Source organism: Scyliorhinus torazame, chromosome 2, assembly GCF_047496885.1.
Source record: "Scyliorhinus torazame isolate Kashiwa2021f chromosome 2, sScyTor2.1, whole genome shotgun sequence".
In the NCBI taxonomy this organism is placed as follows: Eukaryota; Metazoa; Chordata; class Chondrichthyes; order Carcharhiniformes; family Scyliorhinidae; genus Scyliorhinus; species Scyliorhinus torazame.
This window is the reverse complement of record NC_092708.1, coordinates 388,969,160-388,996,732: the sequence shown is the minus strand read 5'-3', so window position 1 is coordinate 388,996,732 and position 27,573 is coordinate 388,969,160. Positions and strand designations below refer to the sequence as shown.

The window sequence follows — 27,573 nt, the reverse complement described above, 5'->3', positions numbered from 1 at the left end:
TTTATGTCATAATTGGCTACAGGAATAGTGCCAGAGGACTGGAGGATAGCAAATGTGGTCCCTTTGTTCAAAAAGGGGAGCAGAGACAACCCCGGCAACTATAGACCGGTGAGCCTCACGTCTGTAGTGGGTAAAGTCTTGGAGGGGATTATAAGAGACAAGATTTATAATCACCAAGATAGGAATAATATGATCAGGGATAGTCAGCATGGCTTTGTGAAGGGTAGGTCATGCCTCACAAACCTTATCGAGTTCTTTGAGAAGGTGACTGAACAGGTAGACGAGGGTAGAGCAGTTGATGTGGTGTACATGGATTTCAGCAAAGCGTTTGATAAGGTTCCCCACGGTAGGCTATTGCAGAAAATACGGAGGCTGGGGATTGAGGGTGATTTAGAGATGTGGATCAGAAATTGGCTAGCTGAAAGACAGAGGGTGGTGGTTGATGGGAAATGTTCAGAATGGAGTTCAGTTACAAGTGGAGTACCACAAGGATCTGTTCTGGGGCCGTTGCTGTTTGTCATTTTTATCAATGACCTAGAGGAAGGCGCAGAAGGGTGGGTGAGTAAATTTGCAGACGATACTAAAGTCGGTGGTGTTGTCGATAGTGTGGAAGGATGTAGCAGGTTACAGAGGGATATAGATAAGCTGCAGAGCTGGGCTGAGAGGTGGCAAATGGAGTTTAATGTAGAGAAGTGTGAGGTGATTCACTTTGGAAGGAATAACAGGAATGCGGAATATTTGGCGAATGGTAAAGTTCTTGGAAGCGTGGATGAGCAGAGGGATCTAGGTGTCCATGTACATAGATCCCTGAAAGTTGCCACCCAGGTTGTGAAGAAGGCCTATGGAGTGTTGGCCTTTATTGGTAGAGGGAATGAGTTCCGGAGTCAGGAGGTCATGTTGCAGCTGTACAGAACTCTGGTACGGCCGCATTTGGAGTATTGCGTACAGTTCTGGTCACCGCATTATAGGAAGGACGTGGAGGCTTTGGAGCGGGTGCAGAGGAGATTTACCAGGATGTTGCCTGGTATGGAGGGAAAATCTTATGAGGAAAGGCTGATGGACTTGAGGTTGTTTTCGTTGGAGAGAAGGTTAAGAGGAGACTTAATAGAGGCATACAAAATGATCAGGGGGTTAGATAGGATGGGCGGTGAGAGCCTTCTCCCGCGGATGGAAATGGCTGGCACGAGGGGACATAGCTTTAAACTGAGGGGTAATAGATATAGGTCAGAGGTCAGAGGTAGGTTCTTTACGCAAAGAGTAGTGAGGCCGTGGAATGTCCTACCGGCTACAGTAGTGAACTCGCCAACATTGAGGGCATTTAAAAGTTTATTGGATAAACATATGGATGATAATGGCATAGTGTAGGTTAGATGGCTTTTGTTTCGGTGCAACATCGTGGGCCGAAGGGCCTGTACTGCGCTGTATCGTTCTATGTTCTATGTTCTATCTCAGACCACAGAGACCGTGCAGTGGCTCTGGAGGCGGAGGTGGGGCTCCTAGGGATCTGTGTAAAATGTTGAGGGCAAAGGTGCAGGAACAGAAGAATACCTCGAAAATGCAGAACCTGCGAATAGTGGGCCTGCCTGAAGGAGTGGAAGGTGTGAGTACCACGAGGTACATCTCGAAGATGCTGGTGGGGCTGGTGGCAGAAGGGGTGCTAGATAAGGTGCCTGAAGTGGACCGAGCGCATAGGTCCCTGAGGCAGAAGCCATAGAGCGGGGGAGCTGCCTCGGGCAGTGATCATGAGACTCCACAAATTTATGGAGATAGAGAAAATTCTGCGATGGGCCAGGGAGAAGCGTATCTGCAACTGGGAGGGGAATAGCGTCCGAATTCATCAGGACATTGGAGCAGAGTTGAAAAAGGCTTCAACAAGGCCAAGGCGGTGCTGTACTGGCAGCAGATCAGGTTTGGGGTGCTCTACCTGATGGAATTATGGGTGACGTTCGGAGGCCGGGAGTATTATTTTGAGACCCAAGAAGCGGCCGAAGACTTCATTGAGGAGTATAAACTGGGGGAGAACTGAGCAGACAATGCTTGGGAACTGAGATGCTGGTACTTTTTCATGGTTGGGAGCGTGTTTGAGGTGGGGGTAGGGATTGGGGGATTTTCATCTTTGGGGGGAGGGTGGGGGGTTTGCTGTTTAATGTTGCGATTGTAAGGTTGTAGAAGTGAAGAGTTTTGTGGGGATGGATGTTCCCATCCCCCCCTCCTGTTTTATGGGACTGTTTGTTTGCTTTTGGAGAAGGCTGCCTGGAGTTCAGGGGAAGTCTTTGTTTGGGACGGGGAGGGTAAGGTCAGCAGGGAGCCTTCCTCCTTGAGCTGGGGAGTGGGGGGCTGGGGTGGGGAGGTCATTAGGAGGTGCCGTTGGGCAGGGACGGCCACGCTAGCAGGTGGTATTGGTGAACCGAAGTGAGATGGTGGGGGAGAAGGCGGAGAGAGGTGAGAGGGGGAAGGGCGAGTGCGGGTAGGTTGTTGCGACGTGGCAGGGGCTGAGAGATGACATGGTCAGAAGCGGACGAAGGGGCCACCTGGGATGGGCTAGGTATAGGGTGGAATTAAGTAGGGAAGATGACGGACGGTAGAGGGGATAGGAGGTGTAAGCCTCCGATAAGGATGGTAACGTGGAACGTCTGTGGAATGAATGGGTCGGTTAAAAGATCACAGGTGCTCGCGCACTTCAAGAGCTTTAAAGCGGGGGTGGTCTTTCTGCAGGAGACTCACCTCCGTGTGAAGGACCAGGTTAGGTTAAGGAAGGGGTGGGTCAGGCAGGTTTTTCATCCGGGGTCGATTTGAAATTGAGGGGAGTGGCGATTTTAATGAGCAAAAAAATGGGATTTGTGAGTGCGAAGGAGGTGAGGGATCAGGGTAGGATATATGTGATTGTGAGTGTCATGATATGCAAACATGCAGCTAATGAACACACAGAATAGGACATGACCAATGAGCAGTCAGGACACTCAGCGGTGGTGTCTCACTATAAAAGGGATGAGGCACTCTCACCCCGCCTCTTTCCACAGACCAATATCTACAGAGTGAGACAGGGGGTATCCTCAGCATTTCACCCCAGCACGTGGCTTAGAGCAAGGTTGGTTCAGTTAGACTGAGTTACTACATTTAGATTAGCAGAGAGTCGAACTCATTGAGAACTGTGCTAATAGTTCAATAAAACACATTGAACTCACTTCAAAGTCTGGAGCATCTTTTACTCAAAACTGCATCAAGTGGCAGCTTGTGTTATTCCAAATTACGTAACACAACATGATAGAGAAATCTCTTCACCAAGGGTGGCGAGCCTCTAGAATTCACTACCAGAGAAAGCAGTTGAGGACAAAACATTGTTACATATATCTCCTGGGGCGAAAGGGGTCAAAGGATATGGGGGGAAAGCAGGAACAGGTTACTAAGTTGGATGATCAGCTATGATCATAATGAATGGCAGAACAGGCTCGAAGGGCCAAATGGCCTCCTCCTGGTCCTATTTTCTATGATTCTATGAGTACAAAAATTAGAATTTTAAAATTGAAGTACCACTAGGCTGGCAGCCAGTGTACGTTTGTGACCATAGATGGAACTTGATGCAAATTAGGATAAGAATGATAGACATGTAACACACTGCACAGATTCCTGCATAGCAATTTGGAGTGACAGCCCACTGGTATCTTCTCCCTCCTTAACTAAGGTCTAAGGCTGTTAACAGAACATCAGCCATATACCAGCATTTAGAAATGATGAAGGAATAGCGTGATGAATGTAGGAATTTTGGATGTATTGTATTATAAGTTTTTAGTGAAGTAAGGATTAAAAGCCTGGGTTAAGAGTGTGTTTGACGGCTGATGTCATGTTTTAAAAGATTCTCCGGTCACAGGAATCAATATTATAGCATCTTCCCTGTCAAGCCATGTCAGAATCTTCGAATGACATCCTCTCATTCTTCTAAACTCCAAAGACAACAAAGCTTTTAGGAGACAGAGGTACAATTAACCATTACAAAAAGCTTGGGCTAGTGCTGTTTTGTTTTGATTAAGATAATTCCCTGGAAGGTTAATTAGTTTTCAGCTTGATGAGATGATGCCATTGCTGGGTGGAGCTAAAGAGCTAAGGCTTGAGAAAGCATTTTCAGTTCACTTCTGATCTGGCTGATGCTGAGACTTCAAATAAGACAGTCTGTTCTCACTGTAAGTTAGTTAAAATAGATTAACAGTATTTATTAATAATAATAATAAATTTAAAGCAGTGCAGACTTGTCAGAGGACAAGGGGGAGCTGAAACAAGCCAATTAAAGCAACTTTTGAAGACAAACAGCCAGAGTTTCTGACAGGAGTCAGATCATTTCTATAAAGCAGTGTCAAAATATCTCTTTCTCAAAGAATATCTCTGTAAAGCAAGTATTCCTTTGTCCCGTTTGTATTTAAGATGGATTGAGAGCTGAGATGGTTTATTTTCTTGTTGTTTTCGTGGAAACAAAGATTAGCAATTAAGTGTATTGTATTCACTATATTGAGTAGCATTGTTTAAGGGGTATTTGAAAACTATTTTCTGGTGTGATTTTAAAGATTTGAATGCTATGTTCATAATAAAGTTTATTTTAATATATCATGTCCCTATTTCTTTGTGCAATCACTTCTGGAGCAAAGCATCCTTTCCTCACAATTTTACAAAATTAAAATAAAATATTTGGGTTTCTATCCAGTATCCCAGGCACTGGTCTGGGATCGTAATAACAGTGCTAAATATCCAAGTCAGAATAACTTGGAGGTGCACAAGAAGATAAGAAATTGGTTCAGAAGTAGCTCCTATGGTTACATGAAACTGTTCCATCATATAATAAGATAATGGCTGACCTTCAATCTCAATTCCACTGCTGCCCTGTTCCCATGACTCTTCTTTGTCTAAAGATCTCCTAATCTCAGCCTTGAATACATTCAACACCTAAGTATCCACAGCCCTGTGATTGATAATTTGAAAGGCTTGTGAGCTGCTGAAGGAAGAAGTGTTTATTTATCTCAGTATTGGATGGCTGATATCTTATCTTGAGGCTATGCACCCTAGATTCTCCAGTCACAAGAATCAACATTACAGCATCTTCCCTGTCAAACCATGTCAGAATCTTTCAATGACATCTCATTCTTCTAAACTCCAAAGAATAGCGACCCATTCTGCTCAATCTCTCCTTATAACAACTCTCTCTCAACTCAGAAAGGAATCAGGTAAATTTAGGCAGGAATGTCTTTCCTTACTTGTGAAGACCTGCTCATTCCTGCTCTCTATATTCTGTCCTTGAACCAATTCTCTATCCGTGCCAATACATTAATCTCAACCCAACAAGCCTTAAAGAACTTTCAGGTGGTTCTCCATCGGCTGCCTTTTTGAAATCCAGATAGACTACATCCATTGGCTCCTCTTTATCTACCCTGTTAGTTACATATTTAAAAATCTCTAATGGAATTGTAAAACGTGATTTCCCTTTCATAAACTCTGCAGACTCTGCCTAATCATATTATGATTTCCTAATCGCGGATTTTCTAATGATGGATTCAACATTTTCCTTCTGATGGATATCAATTAACTGACTTGTAGTTCCCGGTTTTCTCTCTTTCTATTTCCTAAAATTGCAGTATTACACCCGCTCTATCTGGCAATCCACTGGGACAGTTCTAAAGTTACGAAATTTTGAAGATCGCAACCAGTCTGGGGCTGGTTTAGCACACTGGGCTAAATCGCTGGCTTTTAAAGCAGACCAAGGCAGGCCAGCAGCATGGTTCAATTCCAGTACCAGCCTCCCCGAACAGGCGCCGGAATGTGGCGACTAGGAGCTTTTCACAGTAACTTCATTGAAGCTTACTTGTGACAATAAGCGATTTACATTTCATTTCATTTCAGTCATCTACTAAACCTCTTTTAGAGTGTTCTAGGATGCAGGTCATCAAGTGCAGATGTATTTGCTGGAGGTGATGGGGTTTCCCTTGACATTCGTGAGGATGGATTTTAAAAAAAATATTGTTGGTGAATATTGTGTTATTCTCTAAAGACTTCTGTGGCATGTGTGTGTCTGTTTGTAAGAAAAAAATAATTAAGCTGAGGAAAGGGTAAAGTGATAACTTGTCTGGGAAATTGAAAAACAAAAAGGGTAAAGGTAGTAAATACATGCTTTTGTAATAAGAGGCCATCCTGGGGCTGGTTTAGCACAGTGGGCTAAACAGCCGGCTTGTAATACAGAACAAGGCCAGCAGCGCAGGTTCAATTCCCGTACCGGCCTCCCCAAACAGGCGCTGGAATGTGGCGACTAGGAGCTTTTCACAGTAACTTCATTGAAGCCTACTTGTGACAATACGCGATTATCATTATTATTATAAGTAAGTCGGTTGGGTTTAGAAATTTGCATTAAGAGATAGTCCAGGACGTGGCTGTTCAGCTGTTAGGGACTTTTACAACGTACAAAGGTTTCATAAATAAACAAGTAGAGGTTATGAAATTTCATTTGACCCAAAAGGGACGGTAATAGGATTTTTACATTTTGGAGAAGGTTGAGTTGAAAGAGGTGCTGAGGACAAGAGAATCAAAGTTGAAAAGAAAAAAATTAAAATTAAAATATTGATCTAGGCTATGTTGGAGAGAGGTCCGGAGACCAGCTTTATGCTGAAAGGAGGTAGGAAATCTGAAGCAGCAATCCAGAATCCAAGAAAGTCTTTGTTTCAGAAATCAGTCCAGTTTCTGAATTTTCGTGGATTTCCACAACAAAGTGGAAGAGTTTGAGAAGTCAACAGGTATTTACAAAGACAACAGCAGTTTTTCCTTGGGCAATATTACTGGATCTTTGTTGTTTAAAAAAGTCTGCCAAGAAGGTGTTTACTTGTGTGTTCTGATAAAGTCCATTCTTTTGGGGGCAGGCGGGGAGGGGGAAGTTTATAAGACTGTTTTAAATATGTAACTTCAATTTTGTGTGCTTAAGTTTTCTTATCTTCTTGTTAATAAATCTTTTGATATTAAATTTTTTTAAATCGCAAAAGTGTTCCTGCAATTCTATGTTTCTGGGATCAGTAGGTTTCAAAATACAACAAAAAGGTTATGATCAGTAAGACATGTTTCCCTCTGGGATTTGGCTTGCTCAATAAATAACATCTGCTGTGGTCGTAACACATTTCAATTTCTGTCCTTCTGACAGGTGGGAGTCTCAGGGGCGGGATGTGCTGTTGGAATACCCTCAGGGTGCTAGTGCAATGTATTCTACCACTCCTACTAAACCTACACAGAGTGTATTAATGGGAGGCGGTACGGTTGATGAGTCCAGAGGCAAGAATACCAATCAAGCAAACTGCTCTCCCTATGATAGTGTTGAGCTTTTTGAAGCAGTTCTGGTTTCATTCATCCAAGTAACTGGCACAATCCAATTTCTCAATTGTCAGGGAGATGGCAGTGTAATGGTAATGTAATTAAACTAGTAATCCAGAGGCCTGGGCTAATGCTCTGGGGATATGTGTTCGAATCTCACCACAGCAGCTGGTGGAATTTAAATTCAATTCTGGAACATGAGGCTAGCTGCAGTAATGATGACCAACAAACTATCAATTGTTATACAAACCCATCTGGTTCTCACTAGTGCTCTTTCAGGAATAAAATCTGCTGTCCTTATTCGGATTGCCCTACATGCAATTTCAGATCCATAGTAATATGGTTGACTCTTAACTGTCCTCTGAAATGGCCTAGCAAGCCATTCAGTTCAAGGGCAATTAGGGATCAACTACAAATGTTGACATTGCCAATGACACCCATATCCTGTGAGAGAAAACATTTCAAAACAGGGACAAATTTCCAACCTGACCCAAGTTTGCAGTTACCTGTTGTGGAAATTCCAGGGATGTTCTGTGCTGTGAGGAACAATTTGTCAATTGGATCCACTAAATGCTTAATGTTCACTTTCCGTGCATTGTAGTAATTGCCATCTGCAGCCATTCCAGCACGTTCTATTGCTAAGAGATGATCAAACCTGTCCATATACAATCATGCAAAATTACTCAACTTGTTAATGACTGAACCCACATGTAAATTACTTATTGCAGCAATGGTCCATAATTTCCCCAGCGCAACCTCTGTGTTCTCCACAGAACTACCGTTATGATTTATTTAACTTATTCTCCTCTAATTCAAGCCCAGTGAGTTCAGTGTAATCTAGGCTGACATCTTAGTCCAATACTGAGGAACTGACCACTCATTTTCATGATGGATCTTGTCCAAATGTAGAGTGATTTCTACCTTTACTGGTGGGTAATGTTTCATTTTGACCCAATCCATGCTTTACAGTTAAGGTTTACCTTGGAAACTGCAGATCTCCATCACGGCAAAGGAACTTTACGGATGAATCTTCATCATTGTCCTGGAAGCTAACAACAGGGATGGGAGTTTTCAAAACTCCTAAAGACAAAAAGAAAGGCAAAACGGTGAATATTGGAACACTCACAGGTAGCATGTCAGAATCTGTAAGAGTAAGGGACAGACTAGTCAGAACTGATGGACAAACCCATTCCAAATATTAACCTGTCTTTCTCTTCTACATGTTGGCATGACCCTGTGTGGATTTCCAGCATGAATAGGAGGAAGACGATCAGAAAAGTTAGGAACACAGACAGGTCAGTTGAATGGGTGAACATTAAAGGGGATTCTATGATCCAATGTCATCTTGAATGTTTTTAATATTCAGCACCATCAATGATAAAGGTTTTAAATGGCTTCTGAATGATGGAGACAATTACTAGATTTTCCAGGGTTGAGGTGAAGCCATTAAGTGTGATCTGTCAATTAGCTCTCCCTGTTAACACAAATAGAATAATCTAATTTTCATGAGTGGAGGCGGAGATTAGAGTAATCTGGGAATCAAACAGTCCAAGGAGGTCATTTTTAAAACCTCAATGTTGCTGACCACACAAACCTCACATCCATTAGGTAACTTTGGGTGGTTAGCAGCCATCAGGCTTGCTAAGGATGCCTCTGTACACATAGCCACACCTGATAGCTGTCTAGTCACTTCCCCTACAAGCCACCTTTGTGTGGATGTCCCATGATGGAAACAGTCTGCAAAGTCTCTCAGACTGACCAGGCTTGTGCATGAAGAATTGGTTAAGTACTGGAGGTACTGCTGGTCTCTTCTGTAACTACCTTTAGGATAGAATGTGGGATGCCAGGAAGTAGGGAGATGTGTGGAGATGGGAGATGACGAACACAGGCAGTAGGAAGGAGGAAACGGCCAAGACCATTCCTTAATGCCTTTTTTTTGTTCTTTACAGTTTAAAAAAAGAATGCTGGGACAAATGAGATTAAAAAAGAAAATAAAACTCTATCATTCAAAAAGGAAATGCTGTGGTTAAATCCACGGCAAAGGTGGAATTTAAAACCCTCTCTTCAGAAAGTTTGGTGATGGTGACACTTAATCTGGCTGGAGTGGTAAATCTCATCACATTTCCAACTCCACGATCCAGCAACAATCTTAGGCCTTGGGTTGATGTCATGCCAGCAGCAGCCATTTGTTTGAGCCAGCGAGACTGGATGCTAGATTTTAGAGATGGAAAGCGCAGGATGGGGTGGGGGGTTGAAGGAAATGAAGGCCTTCTTTTTGGAAGGGCAGTTTGCGAGTCTGGAGGAGTTGACGGAGAAGTTTGGGATTCCACGTGGGGCCGGGGGGGGGGGGGGGGGGGGGTCTTTTGGTATATGCAGGTGCGGGACTTTGCAAGGAAGGTTTTCCCGATGTTTCCGGTGACACCTCCCCTCCTCGTTGTTGGAGGGGGTGTTGTTAGTGATGGAGTTGAAATGGGAGGGGGTCATCTCGGCGATTTATGGAAAGATTTTGGAGGAGGATATGGCGTCGCTGGAGGACGTTAAGGCCAAGTGGGAGTAGGAGCAGATGGGGCTGGTAGTGGAGGAGGGGATGTGATCTGAGGTGTTGCGGACAGTGAATGCCTCAACCTCATGTGTGAAGCTGGGGTTAATATAGTTAAAGGTGGTGTACTGGGCGCACTGACGGGGTCGAGGATGAGCCAATTGTTTGAGGGGGTGGAGGACATTTGCGAGCGGTGTGGGAGGGAGTGGGAGAGGTCAGGCCAATCATGTGCATATGTTCTGGCCCTATCCGAATTAGGAGAAATTTTGGGGGTCATTTTTCAGCACCATGTCGGCAATCTTGCACTTGGGTTTGGAGCCCCTCACCTGGGGGCCATAATTGGGGTACTGGACTTGTCGGAACTGCAGATGGGAGTGTGGGGGGAGGGGACTTTTAGCCTCTATCCAGTTCCTCAGTATGGCTTGGTGACCTGAAGGAGTTCCTTTATTTGGAGAAGGATCAGTTGATATTGAGAGGTGCGATTGAGAGGTTCCTCAAGAGATGGAATCTGTTTATTCTACACATTAAAGAGTTGGTTACCGTCAGCTGTAAGGATGGGTGAGATATTCTTTGAATATTGGTGTGTTGATTGGTCGAGTGGGGGAGGGGGTTTCTGTTGTTCTTATTGATTTGCATTGTTTTGTTTTATGTATAAAATGCTAAAAACCAAATAAAAATATTTTCTATAAAAAAAATACCATCAGCAGCCACCGCCTCCGCGATGCTGCTGCTCTTTAACATAGTTGCTGGCCTCTGATTGGACAGCAGCTCTCAGGAGGCGGGACGTAATCCTGACCAGGCCTGAATTCAGCAAGCCTTCCCTAAAAGACACGATGCAGGGCTCTCCAACTGGTGGACAAAATCCTTGTCACCTCCAAAAACCTTTAGTCTTCAGTTGTTGTCAGATCAAACAGCCTTTATTCAAAGAGAAAAAAATTATTACCTTGCTCAACAGCTTCTTCAATAATCTTTCTGTTCATCTCTAGGGCTCTTTGATCTGTTACTATGACAATATTTTTCTTCTGGGCCTGCAACATGGCTGCTATGGCAATAGCTCCTGGAGGGCCATCCGTCTCCTCTGGAGGCTGGTGATTGAAGTGGGTTGGAAATCCAGTAGTTATGAGCACAGATTTTGCATGTGATAGTGAGAGACAGGCTTTCACCAGCTGGTTTTCAATTAATAAATGCTTGATACCTCGATTGCCTGACGAGGACAGAAACATGTATTATTAAATTTTTATTCCAACTGGTTCATTTACATTCAAAGATGCATAGTTCAATTTGACTAGTTCGGAATAAATGGAACAAGGTCCAATTGTTACTGCATGTTGATAACGGGTGAGCACCGGACAGATTCTTCACAGCAATGATTACTTGGGTCCAGGTTGTGGGTCCAGTGGAAACTACACACAAATCAATCAGTGTTACTAACAGTTGGGTAAGCAGCCATCATGGTTTTATTTGTAGTAACTCAGCTGCTGGCAAGAATTTTCTGACAGGCACTTATGTGCCAATAGGTTTCCTTTAAAAGAATCTCCACCAAGTTGCCCAGCAGATAAAGCTACAGTCTGTTCTGTTATCCCTATCTCTGCAATCTCCTCCAGCCCAACATCCTGTGGGCAATTTTGACTCCCCCAATTCTGGCCAATTGTATGTCCTCAATTTTAACCACTCTGCCGCCAGTGGCAGTTGCCCGGGGCTTAAACTCTGGAATTCATCCTGTAAATCTATCCTACACTCTCTCCCCCTTGAAGTTGTTAATTAAAACATAACCAAGCCTTTGATCACCTGCCCTGCTATCTCCTTGTGTGCTTAGTATTACATTTAATCTGATGATGTTCAATAAGGTGACTGACTATGTTAAAGGTGGTATACCAAATATGTTATCTTGTAGTTTTGAGCCTGAGTAGTGGAGTATTGAGTTGGACCATCTTAACCAGGACATCAGTGAAGTGTAAATGTTCTCAATAAGTTTAGGGTTGGGGAGAGGGTTTTGGAAATTGTGCAGCTTATCAGCTTTGCTGCTCCTCTCCCTCGCTGAAATGCCCATGAGTAGATATTGGGCAAGCTCAAGGTTGGCTTTGTCTATAGCATAATTTCTGGATGAAGAGCTAGTTGATGAATCCCTCAGCTCACATATGAGAAATGGACACTGAATGAGATACAGGAGGGCTGCTACCCCTATACAAACTAAATCATCAATTAGGGATCTATTCAGAGAGTCATGACAGGAAAATACACTTTTCATCCACTCAAATTTGGATGGTCACTTCATTACCATATAGCTTGCTGAAACTATTGGGTTAGAAAAATCAACAGAGAAAAAACTCAACTGAGATCTATCCATAATTCATGAACCATAGGCAAAAGTCGACTAACTGGCTATGGTAATATTTTAATTTCTGCCCACGTCCTCTCCCTGGTTGGTGTGTAACACTCTTGGACCATTGGTCACTGGGATATGGTGGGAGGGTTCATTTACAATGCTTGTACAGCAATCATGCCCACTTCATGTGACCATACTTAGCGCTGACTGTGGATGGAGCATATGGGAATCCCAGGGCTGTATCTTGCAGGCCCCTGCCTCCAAGTGTAACATCACAAGTGTTGTTTTTTAAAAACTTCTCAAAGGTGATGGGGTAATTGGGGGGGGAGGGGGGGTTGAGGAGGAGGAGTGGGTGGTTGTAGGAATCTATAAATGAAGCAGATAGTTGCAGAAACCTGCCAAACCCCGCCCCAGGGCCATTTCTAGGGTACCTTTGTGAATAAGTAAACTCTCACAATTGAAATTTGAACCCCGCTATTATACAGCTGTGATTAGCATTCTCTGCTTACCTGGATCTTGCTGAATCAGAATGTCCATAGCCTTGAATTTCTTAACCACGGTAGCTGAGGCAACGCTATAGTGGAGTGGATTCTGAGAAATGCAGAAAACGTGCGGGGTTTCTGTGTCAGCAGCATAGTTGCTGACCACCTCCTGATCACTCCTCAGGTCAGTAATGAACATGCAGCCGGGAGCATGGGTGAAAGCCAGAGGGGATTCTGAAAGTAAGAGTTAATCGTCATTTACAGAACTTAAAGAGAAGGATGTAATCAATTTTACATCAACATTCACAATCTACATATCAATTATAAGAAACCCGATGTGTAAGCACATATTCGATTAACCCCTGCACTGAGGGGCATTAACAACATCTACATCATTCACACCAACCCCAACATCCCCACTGTTCTCTCTTTCACAGTAACCTTACTGCAGTGTTAATGTAAGCCTACTTGTGACACTAATAAAGATTATTATTATAGAAATTGATGGAAATGAAAGCAACTTGCATTTATATAACACATTTAACATACTAAAACATCCTAGGATACTTAACAAAGAAGGGTATCAACGTTGGTGCGTTGTTAACTGGAGTCAGGTCCACACCCCCTTAAAGAGTTTGGAGGCATCCACAGGGGCTGCCGGGTGCTGAGGGGGGCTGTTTAAAAGGTCCTCCTTGTGCTCCGGGACTTTGTTCCAATGGAGCCTCATTGCCTCCATGTGAACCTCTGCCCCTCTACCCACCCCACAGCCCCTCATCCCTCCATGCTAATCTATGGTTATCTTCTCACTCCTCATTGCCTCCATGCCAACCTACGTCCCCACTCCCCCATTGCCCTTTACAACCTATGCAAACTTAATGAGTGTCCCATACATACCACCCTTTGCTCTTACACCCTTCACCATAGACAGACCAGTTCTACAACCAGAATGGCTCCAGTTGGATCGTCTTGCCTCACTGAAAGCAATAGACCTGTGAATAGCTTGCTGCTTCTGTGGTGGGTTATCCCCCGTAGCGGGACATGGCAAATTCTGGCCTTAGTGTCTACTGCAGACTTCGCTATCTTTAAAACAAAAAACACTTTCACTGATAACATTCAAATTCTTCAAGTATTTCATCCCTTTAAAAAATTTCTTTCAAGTCCTTACTCCCTCATGAAAATATAGATTTGCATTAATAGTCCCATAAAAAATCTAATCTCTTTCGAACCACTTGGAGCTTTCAAACAAATTATATAGCCCATAATCTCCCACCCCACCCTTTCACCTGTTGATAATGGTAGGTTGTGGAAACAGTCAAGCAACACTAATCTTTATGCCAACAAATGGTGAAATAGCAAGCACCAATTTATTTTAACTGTGGGCTGGATGGTTCTTTTCAAAACTTTAAAGGGCCTGGGGTTTTAAATGACTTGACAACTGGACAGTCTCCCAGAGTTTATCCACTTTTAATGCACATTCATGTCTCTTCTTAACAATCACAAAAGGGCACCTGATCTCTCCAAAAGGGGTGCCTGACCTCCCCAAGTAACCCCAATAGCTTTCGACTTTTTCCTCAAATGGTAGACCCGACAAGTCACGTTTTGGAAATCCCAATAACGAAAATTGGACCAGCCTGAAGGTGCTTCCACTTATACACCTATGGCTGCCTCCATGAACCACAGATGTGCAAAGAACACTCACCATTGTTTCCCCCCCCCCCCCAGTCCCTGTTCCCCTCCCAGCCCCCTGATGAAAATGGTGAGTGCTGGGTTCGGGGGCAGGACATCTGGAATCGAGGTCCCAGCCTTTTGGTGACTGAAAATTCTGTCCTTGGTCTCAACACCCACTAGCTTTACTTACAATACGTGTGCATGTTGCATGTTAGAGCTCCATCTATGAGCATCACTGATGTATTACTATCTTGCAGATTGGTTGCTGTGTTTTCCTTGGTACAACAGCAGCTGCATTTCAAAAGTACTTAATTAGCTGTGAAGAGCTTTAGTGCATTCTGAGATCAAGAATATATAAATTAAAGTTATTTATTTCTTTATGATCCTGATGTGAAAACAATTCTTCTAATACCCACTTAATTCATCCAGCTAAAGAATTCCATCTACCCAAGTGATTTCAATCTTCACCTAAAATCTCCACTTTGGATTTCTTTGCTGTCCTCAATCTTCCTAAAGGCCCAAGCTACTTGTCATTTTAAAGATATGATTTCATTCTGACTTTCCTCCATATCCAAATCATGCTTCCTGCTTCAAACCATTCCATAATTGTCCTCGGCCCTTAACTGATCCCTACTGACTGCCTCTCCCAATTCTTGATTTCCATTCTTGTTACCTTCCACCAGACTGGAGGGATTTGCCCATTCCACCTGTTCAGAGGTTTCCCTGCTTCTGTCTCCAATGCTCTCATCCTCTCTTAATCCCTACCTGTTTACCACCCCAACTGTTCCATCATTCTCATCTCTGGACCCCTAAAAGACACGATGCAAAATCAGTCATTTGTTAACTATTAGTTCAAGCAAAATTACACTTCTGACTTCTTGTCCAAAACCTCCAGCGAGTCACTGTTTACCTTGAATTGTTTAAACGTTTATTGAACGGGTGTGGGTGTCGTTGATGGGCCAGCATTTATTGTCCATCCCTAACCGCTCTCCATCTCAGAGGACATTTGAGACTCAAGCACACTGTGGTGGATCTGGAGTTGCATGTAGGTCGGACCAGGTAAGGATCGCAGGTTACCTTCCCTAAAGGATATCCTTCAGTAGAAGGGTCATTTAGATCCTGCCAGACCTGCTAATTATATTTTTTAAAGTACTCAGTTGGCTATGAAGAGCCTTGTGACGTCCTGAAGTTGTGAAGGGCGATATATAAATGCAATTTTACTGTCAGCAAAATTATTCATACAAAAAGTTTCGAGTGACAGCCCACAACCACTGAAGTCTCTTATCTTTGTATCTTACTGCAGTTGCGAACAGCCTCTGTTGCAGTGATTCCACAGGCCCAGAAGACTGGAGTGTCACCAGGATGTGCTTTAACTGCTTCTCCAAAATCTGGTTTGGACAAGTCTTCAACTCCAATTAAGCCTGAGGGTGGTAAAGTGAACATATTTCAATACCTATGTAGGTGGCTTACTGGAGAAACATTTAAAAATCAGCCAAAAACCGCAAAGGAGGACGACAAATGTTGATTCTTCCCCCCATAAAAAAGCTGATTGGTAGGACAACTCCCAAAACTTGATCTACTGTGGAGACTCCGCATACCCATTCCTCCCTTGGATGGGATTGATTTTGTGATCGAATGATTGGAGAGACATCGCCGTTACAGGCATGTGATTACCTCCATAATATTTTAACTCTATAGTTAGAACACATCATGAGTATCAAAGAGAAATTAGAGCCATGTACACTAGACGGGTGGCATGGTAGCACAGTGGTTAGCACAATTGTTTCACAGCTCCTGGGTCCCAGGTTCGACTCCCAGCTTGGGTCACTGTCTGTGCGGAGTCTGCATGTCCTCCCCGTGTGTGCGTGGGTTTCCTCCGGGTGCTCTGGTTTCCTCCCACAGTCCAAAGATGTGCAGTTTGTGTGGATTGGCCATGCTAAATTGACCTTAAGCGTCTAAAAGGTTAGGTGGGGTTACTGGGATAGGGTAGTGGTTTGGGCTTGGGTAGGGTCCTCGTTCCAAGTGCTGGTGCAGACTCGATGGGCTGAATGGCCTCCTTCTGCACTGTAAATTCTATGATTCTATGAAATGCAGTAGTCAGGTATATAAAAGTATTCAATAAGGCTCATGGGAGACAAGTCTCAGCCATTGTGTTCTGGCATATCCATTCCACGTGGTCAGTTTGACTTTAACATTGTTGCCATAGACTCAGTCTTCTGTGATCTGCCTGGTCACAAAACCTTTCCACCAGTGTTTCCGCTCTCACCCTCAGTCCTATTCCGTCCCTTACTGCTGCCACCATCGGCTCCCAATGTTGCTTCCTGCCCTTGGCTCCCAGGTCTTGTTTCCTGCCCTGGCTCCCCAGCATCACCTCCACTCCGGGTCTTGGCCCCTGCCCTCGGTTCATATCTTAGGCCCTGGGGTCTGTTCTTCTCTTGCTGCTGGCTGCATTCCTGTGTCTTTGCTGCTGGTTTCGCCTGTGCTTCACTCTTGGGCTCTATCTAGTGGCAGAGGAGGTCAGTGCAGATAGTACTGGAACTTCAACTGATAACTGCACTGACCAGCATCTGCCACTAGATGGAAATCAGTCAATCTATAAGTGTGTTTTTAAAAAATTGGATAATTGCATTTCTTTCACATTTAGTGACATATTTTGCTTTGCAAGTTACTTCAGCTAGGAATGCAAAGAGCTGAACATGCATTGTACAGAATTGAAACTTCTGCATCGTTTTCTCCGGCCGAGAAACGTCCAAAGGAACTTAACTCTGGCTTTAACATTGCATCCTGTTCCTGTGGGAGCCCAGGATTCACTTAAAGTTGTGATTTCAGGCATGCAGCCACAATGATGTACCATCAATGAAGACAGACGAGAGTCGGAAGAGTAAACTGTGGCTTTAATCAGCTAAAAGACACCTGCTGGCAGCCGGTCCCAGAATGAGGGCAGGGCTGGAGGTTAGCTACCTTTATACTTGAGCCCGAGGGGTGGAGCCAGCAGGGACAAACCCAGACATGTAACAAACAGTAAGAACAGGAAGTACCATAAGTAAGAACAGTATGTACAATATAATACAGTGGTTCACCACATTCACCCCCTGTTAGAAAAAGAGTCCGGCGGGGCTGAAGCGGACGGGTTGAATTAGAGATCGAGTCTGTCGGGGGCTCTGAACTCCTGCTGTAATCGCCTCAGTCCCGGCTTTGTGAGGACACTGGTGTCGGATGAAGGTTTGAGGCCTGCGTATCCAGGAGCGTGTCGTCTTCCGGATAAGTAGCAACGGAGGGAGATGGTGTAAAGTCGTGAGTAGCAACGGAGGGAGACAGTGTAGAGTCGGGGGTAGTGGTGATGGTCGCTGGGTAACCTGCGGGTGCCAAGTCCCGAAGGGAGACTGTGTCCTGCCGCCCGTCATGGTATGCCACATAGGCATATTGGGGGTTAGCATGGAGGAGAAGGACCCATTCAACCAGGGGATCCGACTTGTGACTCCTCGCATGCTTCCGGAGGAGGACGGGCCCTGGAATCATCAGCCAGGACGGGAGCGAGACCCCTGAGGTGGACTTCCTGGGGAAGACAAACATCCTCTCATGAGGGGTCACATTGGTGGCGGTACACAGGAGCGACCGGATGGAGTGGAGCGCATCGGGAAGGACCTCCTGCCAGCGGCAGACAGGGAGACGTCTAGACCATAGGGCAAGAAGGACGGCCTTCCAGACCGTCGCGTTCCCCCCTCCACCTGTCCATTTCCCCGGGGGTTGTAGCTGGTAGTCCTGCTTGAGGCAGTGCCCTTGCTAAACAGGAACTGACGCAGCTCATCACTCCTGAAGGAGGAACCCCGATCGCTATGGATGTAAGTGGGGAAACCGAACAAGGTGAAGAGGCCGTGCAGGGCCTTGATGACTGTGGCAGAGGTCATGTCAGGGCACGGGATGGCGAAAGGGAAATGTGAGTACTCAATGATGTTGAGAAAGGACTTCCGGGTGCGGCGCTGACCAGCTAAGTCGCACGTTTCGGCAGCTCCCGGTGGAACGGACTTTTGGGCTCTTAATAAGAGCCCCAACGGCAATTTTAACGGCTAAAAGCACTGTGCGGTAAACCAGAAGGGAATTCCCCCTGGATACGGATGGAAAAAGGAGAGGAAAGTGGCCGGATTGCGGTGGATCCTTTAGAGCAGCGGCAAGGAAGGCAAGCAAAAACCAAGATGGCGTCGGAAGGTGGCAGTTTAATATGGGGCCCTGAATAACACGAGTTTTTGAAACGCTGCGTGGAAGAGCTTAAAAAGGAGATGAAGAAGGAGCTGTTGGCCCCGATAATACAGGCGATTGAAGGGCTAAAAGATGAACAAAAGACCCAGGAGCGGGAGCTTCGGGTCGTGAAGGCAAAGGCTGCCGAGAACGAGGACGATATACAGGGCCTGGTGGTGAAGACGGAGATGCACGAGGCACACCATAAACGATGTGTGAAAAGGCTGGAGGTGCTGGAGAATAATGCGAGGAGGAAGAATTTAAGGATTCTTGGTCTTCCTGAAGGTGCAGAAGGGGCGGACGTCGGGGCATATGTGAGCACGATGCTGCACTCGTTGATGGGATCGGAGGCCCCGACGGGTCCGCTGGAGGTGGAGGGAGCCTATCGAGTTATGCCGCGAAGACCAAGGGCTGGAGAAATTCCTCGAGACATAGTGGTGAGATTCCTCCGTTTTAAGGACAGAGAGATGGTCCTAAGATGGGCAAAGAAAACTCGGAGCAGTAGATGGGAGAACGCGGTGATCCGCATATACCAAGACTGGAGTGCGGAGGTGGCGAGAAGGAGGGCGAGCTTTAATCGGGCCAAGGCGGTGCTTCATAAAAAGAAGATCAAATTTGGAATGCTGCAGTCGGCAAGACTATGGGTCACATATCAAGGGAAGCACCACTACTTTGAAACGGCGAATGAGGCGTGGGCATTTATTGTTGAAGAGAAATTGGAATGAGTGGATTATTAAAAAAGAACGTTTGAGACAAAGTGGTGGGGCAAATATGGGGGGCGAAGAGGGGGGAAAAAGGGGGGAGAGATGATTTTTATGTTGTTAATCCTGCGACCCGGTAACTTTTCTCTCTTCCACTGGTATTCCAGTGACAGGGATACCATGTCCCATCTCTTGAAGTCCTCCTCCATCTGTTCCACCAACCGCGTTAAATTTAACCTATGCAATGTACCCCAATTCTTGGCTATCTGGATCCCCAAGTAGCGAAAGTCCCTTGTTACCTTCCTCAGCGGTAAGTCCTCTATTTCTCTGCTCTGCCCCCCTGGATGCACCACAAACAACTCACTTTTCCCCATGTTCAGTTTATATCCTGAAAATTCTCCAAACTTCCCAAGTATCCGCATTATCTCTGGCATCCCCTCCACCGGGTCCACCACATACAACAACAAATCGTCCGCATACAGAGATACCCGGTGTTCTTCTCCTCCCCTGAGTACTCCCCTCCACTTCCTGGAACCCCTCAATGCTATTGCCAGGGGCTCAATCGCCAGTGCAAACAATAATGGGGACAGAGGACATCCCTGCCTCGTCCCTCTATGGAGCCGAAAATATGCAGACCCCCGTCCATTCGTGACCACGCTCGCCATCGGGGCCCTATACAGCACCTGAACCCATCTAATATACTCATCTCCAAAGCCAAATCTCCTCAACACCTCCCACAAATAATCCCACTCCACTCTATCAAATGCTTTCTCGGCATCCATCGCCACCACTATCTCCGCTTCCCCCTCTGGTGGGGGCATCATCATTACCCCTAGCAGCCTCCGTATATTCGTATTCAGCTGTCTCCCCTTCACAAACTCAGTTTGGTCCTCATGGACCACCCCCGGGACACAATCCTCTATCCTCATTGCCATTACCTTGGCCAGAATCTTAGCGTCTACATTCAGGAGGGAAATAGGCCTATAGGACCCGCATTGCAGCGGGTCTTTTTCTTTCTTTAGGAGAAGCGATATCGTTGCCTCTGACATAGTCGGGGGCAGCTGTCCCCTTTCCCTCGCCTCATTAAAGGTTCTCATCAGTAGCGGGGCGAGCAAGTCCACATATTTCCTGTAAAATTCAACTGGGAATCCATCCGGTCCCGGAGCCTTCCCCGCCTGCATGCTCCTAATTCCTTTCACTACTTCCTCCATTTCGATCTGTGCTCCCAGTCCCACCCTCTCCCGCTCCTCCACCTTAGGAAATTCCAGCTGGTCCAGAAAACACATCATTCTCTCCTTCCCATCCGGGGGCTGAGCTTCATATAATCTTTCATAGAATGCCTTGAACACTCCATTCACCCTCTCCGCTCCCCGCTCCATCTCTCCCTCCTCATCCCTCACTCCCCCTATTTCCCTCGCTGCTCCCCTTTTCCTCAATTGGTGGGCCAGCAACCTGCTCGCCTTCTCCCCATATTCGTATTGTACACCCTGTGCCTTCCTCCACTGCAGTACCCGTAGTCAGCAAATCAAATTCTACGTGTAGCCTTTGCCTTTCCCTGTACAGTCCCTCCTCCGGTGCCTCCGCATATTGCCTGTCCACCCTCAGAAGTTCTTGCAGCAACCGCTCCCGTTCCCTACTCTCCTGCTTTCCTTTATGTGCCCTGATTGATATCAGCTCCCCTCTAACCACTGCCTTCAGCGCCTCCCAGACCACTCCCACCTGGACCTCCCCATTATCATTGAGTTCCAAGTACTTTTCAATACACCCCCTCACCCTTAGACACACACCCTCATCCGACATTAGTCCCATGTCCATTCTCCAGGGTGGACGCCGTTCTTTTTCCTCCCCTATCTCCAAGTCCACCCAATGTGGAGCGTGATCCGAAATAGCTATAGCCAAGCCCCCGGGTGTGGAGACCTGGATAAATGACATGGCAGCAGCCCGGGGGGGGGGGGGGGGGGGGAGGAACCAGAAGGACTCTCAGGGATGTTAGTGTATATGTATAATATGTATAGGTTGTTGTTATAGGTAATTGTATATTGGACTGCTGAATTGTATTTTTGGAGAGTATTTATTTGGGACAAGGCAGTTGCCATTTAGTTTTGTTTTTTAATTTTGATGTTGTTTATATATTATTTATTTCTTGTTTAAAACTGGCCATTGTTATTTATATTGTTATATTACTGTGTAAAGGATACACAATGTACTGTCATGGTTGGCCAAAAATTTTGAATAAAATATATATATATTTTTTTTAAATGATGTTGAGAAAGTACACATTACATTCAGTGGAGGGGAGGGGTCCTTTGAAATCGATGCTGAGGCACTCAAAGGGGCGGGAGGCCTTTACCAGGTGTGCTCTATCCGACCGATAGAAGTGCGGTTTGCACTCCGCGCAGACCTGGCAGTCCTTGGTCAAGGTCCTGAGCGCCTCGATGGAGTAAGGCATGTTGCGGGCCTTGATAAAATGGAAAAAACGCGTGACCCCCCGGGTGACAGAGGTCATAGTGGAGGGCCCGAAGTTGATCTACTTGTGCACTGGCATATGTACCGCGGGATAGGGCATCTGGGGGCTCATTGAGCGTCCCAGGTCGATACAAGATATCATAATTATAGGTGGAGAGTTCGATCCTCCACATTAAGATCTTGTCATTCTTGATCTTGCTCTGCTGCGTATTGTTGGACATGAAGGCAACCGACTGTTGGTCAGTAAGGAGAGTGAATCGCCTGCCGGTCAGGTAATGCCTCCAATGTCGCACAGCTTCCACAATGGCCTGGGCTTCCTTTTCGACTGAGGAGTGTCGAATTTCGGAGCCTGGAGGGTACGGGAGAAGAAAGCCACGGGCCTGCCCGCCTGGTTGAGGGTAGCGACCAGAGCAAAGTCAGACGCATCGCTCTCCACTTGGAACGGGATGGACTCGTCTACTGCGTGCATCGTGGCTTTGGCAATATCTGGTTTTGATGCGGTTGAAGGCCAGGCGGGCCTCAGCCATCAGGGGAAAAATAGTGGATTTAATGAGTGGGCGGGCCTTGTCCGCATAATTGGGGACCCACTGGGCATAATAGGAAAGCACCCCAGGCATCTCTTCAGGGCCTTGGGGCAGTGGAAGTTCCAGGAGTCAATAGTGGAGAAGACTCGGTACTGCGCAATCTGATTGACCATGTCAGATATGCGGGGGAGAGCGTACGCATGCGGTCGGGATCGGGCCCTAGGACTCCGTTTTCCACAACGAAGCCAAGGATGGCTAGGCGGGTGTGCGGAAAACGCATTTCTCCTTATTGTATGTTAGGTTAAGGAGCTTGGTGGTGTGGAGGAAATGTTGGAGGTTAGAGTCATGGTCCTGATGGTCGTGGTCATCCCCAGATACAGGAACGTGGCCCGCAGCCGTACTGGTCAACCATTCGGTCCATCTCCCGTTGGAAGATCGAGACTCCATTGGTGACGTCGAAGGGGACCCTGAGGAAGTGGTAGTGGCGGCCATCTGCCTCCAAGGCAGTATATTGGCGGTCCTCCGGGCGGATAGGGAGCTGGTGGTACGCGGACTTCAAGTCAGTAGTGGAGAAGACTCGGTACTGCGCAATCTGATTGACCATGTCAGATATGCAGGGGAGAGGGTACGCGTCCAGCTGCATAAACCTGTTGATGGTCTGACTGTAGTCGATGACCATCCGGTGCTTCTCCCCAGTTTTGACGACCATCACTTGGGCTCTCCAGGGGCTAGTACTGGCCTCTATGATCCCTTCCCGCAGGAGTCGCTAGACCTCCGACCTGATAAAGGCCTTGTCCCGAGCACTGTATCGTCTGCTCCTAGTGGCGACGGGCTTACAGTCCGGGGTGAGGTTAGCAAAGAGTGGGGGTGGGGCGACCTTAAGGGTCGAAAGGCTACAGACAGTGAGAGGGGGCAGGGGTCCATCGAACTCCAAGGTAAGACTTTTGAGGTGGCATTGGAAATCTAGACCTAGTAGTAGGGCAGCGCAGAGTTGGGGGAGGACGTAGAGCTTGACATTTTTGTACTCGACGCCCCGTACTGTAAGGGTTGCGCCACAGTACCCACTGACTTCCACGGAATGTGATTCGGAAGCCTGGGAAATTTTCTGGGTCACGGGTAAAATTGGGAGGGAGCAGCGCCGTACCGTATCTGGGTGAATGAAACTCTCCGTGCTCCCGGAGTCGAAGAGGCAGGTCGTCTCGTGGCCGTTAATCCGGACGGCCATCATGGATTTAGTGAGGTGATGAGGTCGAGATTGGTCAAGGGTGATGGAGGCGAGCTTCGGAAGATGGGTGGGCTGATCGAGGGAAGTGGAGGCCAGCGTACGATCTGGTGAGCAGGGGTCCTGGGAGGCGGCGGGGTGATTCCAAGATGGCGGCCCCCACGGGTCGCACGTGGCGGGTGGCATTGAAGAGGGCGGCCCGCACGGGTCGCACGTGGCGTCGAAGATGGCAGCCCCCACGGGTCGCACGTGGCGGGTGACGTGGAAGATAGGGGCGGTCCCCGCAGGCTACACGCAGCGCTGCTGGGTTTAAAAACAGGTCGGGCCTGGCAGACTTTAGAGAAGTGGCCCTTCTTTCCGCACCCTCTGCAGATCGCGCTCCTCGCTGGGCAGCGTTGTCTGGGGTGCTTACCCTGGCCACAGAAGTAACATTTCAGGCCTCCGGAGTTGGCGGGTCGCTGCGCGGCACAGGCTTGCGGCGCCCCTGGGCCGGGTGATGGCGGCGCCCACGAGGGCGCCGCGTGGCCGGAGGTGTAGGCATCCATGTTATGGAAGGCCACTTCCAACGAGTCCGAGAGTTGTACTGTGTCTTGGAGGTAGCGTGTATCCCCTTCTAGTAGGCGCTGGCAGATGTAATTAGATTTTATGCCTGCGACATAGGCGTCCCGGATCAGCAATTCGGTGTGCTTGACAGCCGATACTGCCTTACAACTGCAGTTCCGGCCGAGTATCCGCAAGGTGCGCAGAAATTCAGCTTGCGATTCTCCGGGGCGCTGTGGCCTCGTGGCAAGGAGATGCCTAGTGTACACCTCATTGACTTGCTTAACATACTGCCCCTTCAACGGCTTATCACATCCTCGAACGAGGTAGCGTCTCTGATAAGAAGGAAAGCTTGCGGGCTCACCCGGGAGTTGAGGACTCGCAGCTTGTGGGTCTCAGTGACGGCGGTGGCGGAGGAATCAATGTAAGATGCGAAGCAGCTTAGCCAGTGTTCAAACGTGGCAGTGGCAGTGGCGTCGGCTGCTTGGGGGTCCAGCTCCAGGCGATCAGGCTTGAGTGATGGATGCATCTTAACATTTTAGCTGATTAAATTGATGTACCATCAATGACGACAGACGAGAGTCGGAAGAGTAAACTGTGGCTTTAATCAGCTAAAAGACACCTGCTGGCAGCCGGTCCCAGAATGAGGGCAGGGCTGGAGGTTAGCTACCTTTATACTTGAGCCCGAGGGACGGAGCCAGCAGGGACAAACCCAGACACGTAACAAACAGTAAGAACAGTAAGTACCATAAGTAAGAACAGTATGTACACCACACACAACTTTAAGGAGAATGTACTCTCGGGATTGAATGGCCTTCTCCAGTTCCTTTGTGCTACTCCCAGAAACAACAACAGGAAAATAAATCCTCTTTTGCATTCCTTCTCAGGGCCAAAAGGCAATCTTACCTGGGTGGCCAATGTGTACAGGAGCACCATGGACATCTTTCATGTGATGGGTTACTTGCACAGCTGCATCAAGCTTGTCTACGGGGATAGGTCGCATCGTGACCACCATTTTACACTGGAAACCGCCAACCTCAACACATGGAATGGACGTCTGAAAAAATCGGTGGGGGGAATGAAGAAATGGAAAGAACATGACGAATTTTTGCCACAAAGTGGCTCATTAAAAAAAAGAAAATCAATATTTGACTTGTTGGCATAGGACACATGCTTTCATATTACGAGGTAAACAACACCAAGTGGACCCTCCTGTATTCACACAGATGCCTGACTTGGTTTTGATCTTGGCTGAAATCAGATGCCTATTATTCAAGTTGATTGGTTGTTGGGGGTGCAGTAATTTAATGGTAACTGGTCCGATTTGCCACAACAGGAAAAACACTGATTGGTCTGCCAACTCGGGTTGCCATGCTGATAGTTGAACACTGAACCCACAAAAATGTAGTCAGCTGTGTGGAGCCAAGACTAGTTCACACCCACAGACGATTCGATAGAGCAAGGCCTGCTTGCCAGCAGTGCCTCAGCAAGGTGACGGGGTCTTTGTTTTGAGTGGCGGATGCTTTGCGGTCGTTTGATATAACCAACCTCAGAGGGCAGCTAAAAGGGAAGTGTGGCCACCCGCGGACATTGGCTGCGACTGTTTTCTTTTCTTCATTCTAGAGATTCTGACTTCTCTGGCAAGGCTGGCCAGTAGTGCTCGAGTTGCCCAGAAGTTGGTTGTGGGCCTTCCTCTAGAACCACTGTTGCTGATAGAGGTTTTAGACAACTGAGTATATTGTGAGGTCATTTTAATGGACAATTAAGAGACAACATTATTAGCATGGAAACAAGTCACATATGGAACAGACAGGGTCAGAAAGGCAGGCTTCCATCCGTAAAGTACAACAACAAACTAGTTGTGGCTGGCATTCAGACAGAGTCAAGATCACTTTTGCTGATCCCAGGTTTTTATTTAAAACGGAATGGGAAGTTTCAAACTGTCACGGTGGAATTTGAACTCACGATCTCGTGGATTATTGGTCCAGGCCTCCTCATTACTAGAAAATGCTGGAAAAACTTAGCAGGCTTGGCAGCCTCTGTGGAGAGGGAACTAGAGTTAATGTTTCGAGTACATCCGACTCTTCTCCAGAGTTCGAAACATTAACTCTCCTTCTCTCTCCGTAGATGCTGCCAGACCTGCTATGTTGTTCCAGCATTTTCTGTTTTTAAGATTTCCAGCATTTGCAGTATTTTGCTTTTACTCTTCATTTCCAGTCGAGTAATATAAAGCTAGTCTAGTGACAGCCACTGTTCTACCAGACCCTATTATCTGACACTATGAACAATGTCACGAGGTTAGCTGATTTTATATAAAAGTGTGAAAACGTACAAACTTGAACCTACCTTGAACATGCTGACATTACACCCTTGTTCAATATTTCTTACTGGTACCCCAGCCTTGAGGAGTGCGCTCTCAAAGGAAAAGCTGCATCCCAGATAAAACGTCACCATGTCCTTCAACTGCTCGGTACATTCCATAAGGCTGCTCAGATTGCCTGTGACATTTCCTTCCTCATACTTGATGTACTGTGGACAATCGGTCCTAAAGCCAAATTGCAGCAATAGATTTTGGTTAAACGCCTTTGTTTCAAAATTCAGAACAATAATTCTATTGACATGAGTTCAGTTAGTCCACAGGTTTTTCGGTGAAGGCTGAGGCTCCTGGCGTAAAACACCAACTTTGAAAAGAACAATGGAGACATTGAGGTAAAACAGCAAGTGGGACCATTGGAATATGAGGAGGTCATTCAGCCCCTAAAGCCTGTCCCAACACTCACTTACACCATGGCTGATTCTGTACCTCAACTCCACATCCTTTTCATTCCATGTCCCTTAATAAACTTACTGAACAAATATCTCAAGTCTGCACAGACCCTTCGAATGAGCACTGTGCCTAGTTATGAGTACCCTGCCCTATCCCTGTAATCCCATAACCTAACCTGCACACTCCTGGACACTAAGGGGCAACTTATCAAAACAAAGTCAGAAAGAACAAGGATAGAGGCACTTAGATCCAATTTAACAACCAAATGGCTAACAGGATGTCAAGAGCTCTACCATTCACATTTGTATGCCAGCCATGACTCAGTTAGTTACACACTCATCTATAACTCATGTTCATGTCTACTAGCCGGTTTTTGTCCTCTTGAAGTGTATCATTAGCCTCCTCACAGAGCACAGTACTTCCAAATTTTGTTTCATGTGCAAATTTTTAAATTGCAACCTGTATATTAGAATCAAAGGATTAACAGTGAAGAAGGAGACCATTCAGCCCATCGAGTCGGCACCGGCACTTGGAAAGAGGACCCTACCCAAGCCCACACCCCCACCCTATCCCTCAACCCAGCAACCCCACCCAACCCCTTTGGACACAAAGGGCAATTTAGTATGGCCAATCCACCTAACCTGCACATCTTTGGACTGTGGAAGGAAACTGGAGCACCCGGAGGAAACCCACGCAGACACGGGGAGAACACAGGGAGAACTCCACACAGTGACCCGAGGCCGGAATGGAACCCTGGTCCCCGACGCTGT

At 46.6% G+C, this 27,573-nt stretch overlaps 1 protein-coding gene across 4 annotated transcripts in view; it reads right to left on the bottom strand.

Annotated features, from left to right (window-relative positions):
- dglucy (D-glutamate cyclase) overlaps positions 1-27,573 on the bottom strand; it is a 67,573-nt gene that overhangs the window by 24,617 nt on the left and 15,383 nt on the right. For all 4 annotated transcript variants that reach the window (XM_072494113.1, XM_072494107.1, XM_072494114.1 and 1 more), the window contains exons 4-10: positions 26,383-26,581; positions 24,943-25,093; positions 15,646-15,768; positions 12,707-12,913; positions 10,815-11,075; positions 8,313-8,412; positions 7,839-7,987 (exon numbers count right to left, since the gene is read on the bottom strand). In XM_072494113.1, the coding sequence (XP_072350214.1) occupies positions 7,839-7,987; positions 8,313-8,412; positions 10,815-11,075; positions 12,707-12,913; positions 15,646-15,768; positions 24,943-25,093; positions 26,383-26,581 (1,190 nt within the window). The remainder of the gene's footprint in view (positions 1-7,838; positions 7,988-8,312; positions 8,413-10,814; positions 11,076-12,706; positions 12,914-15,645; positions 15,769-24,942; positions 25,094-26,382; positions 26,582-27,573) is intronic.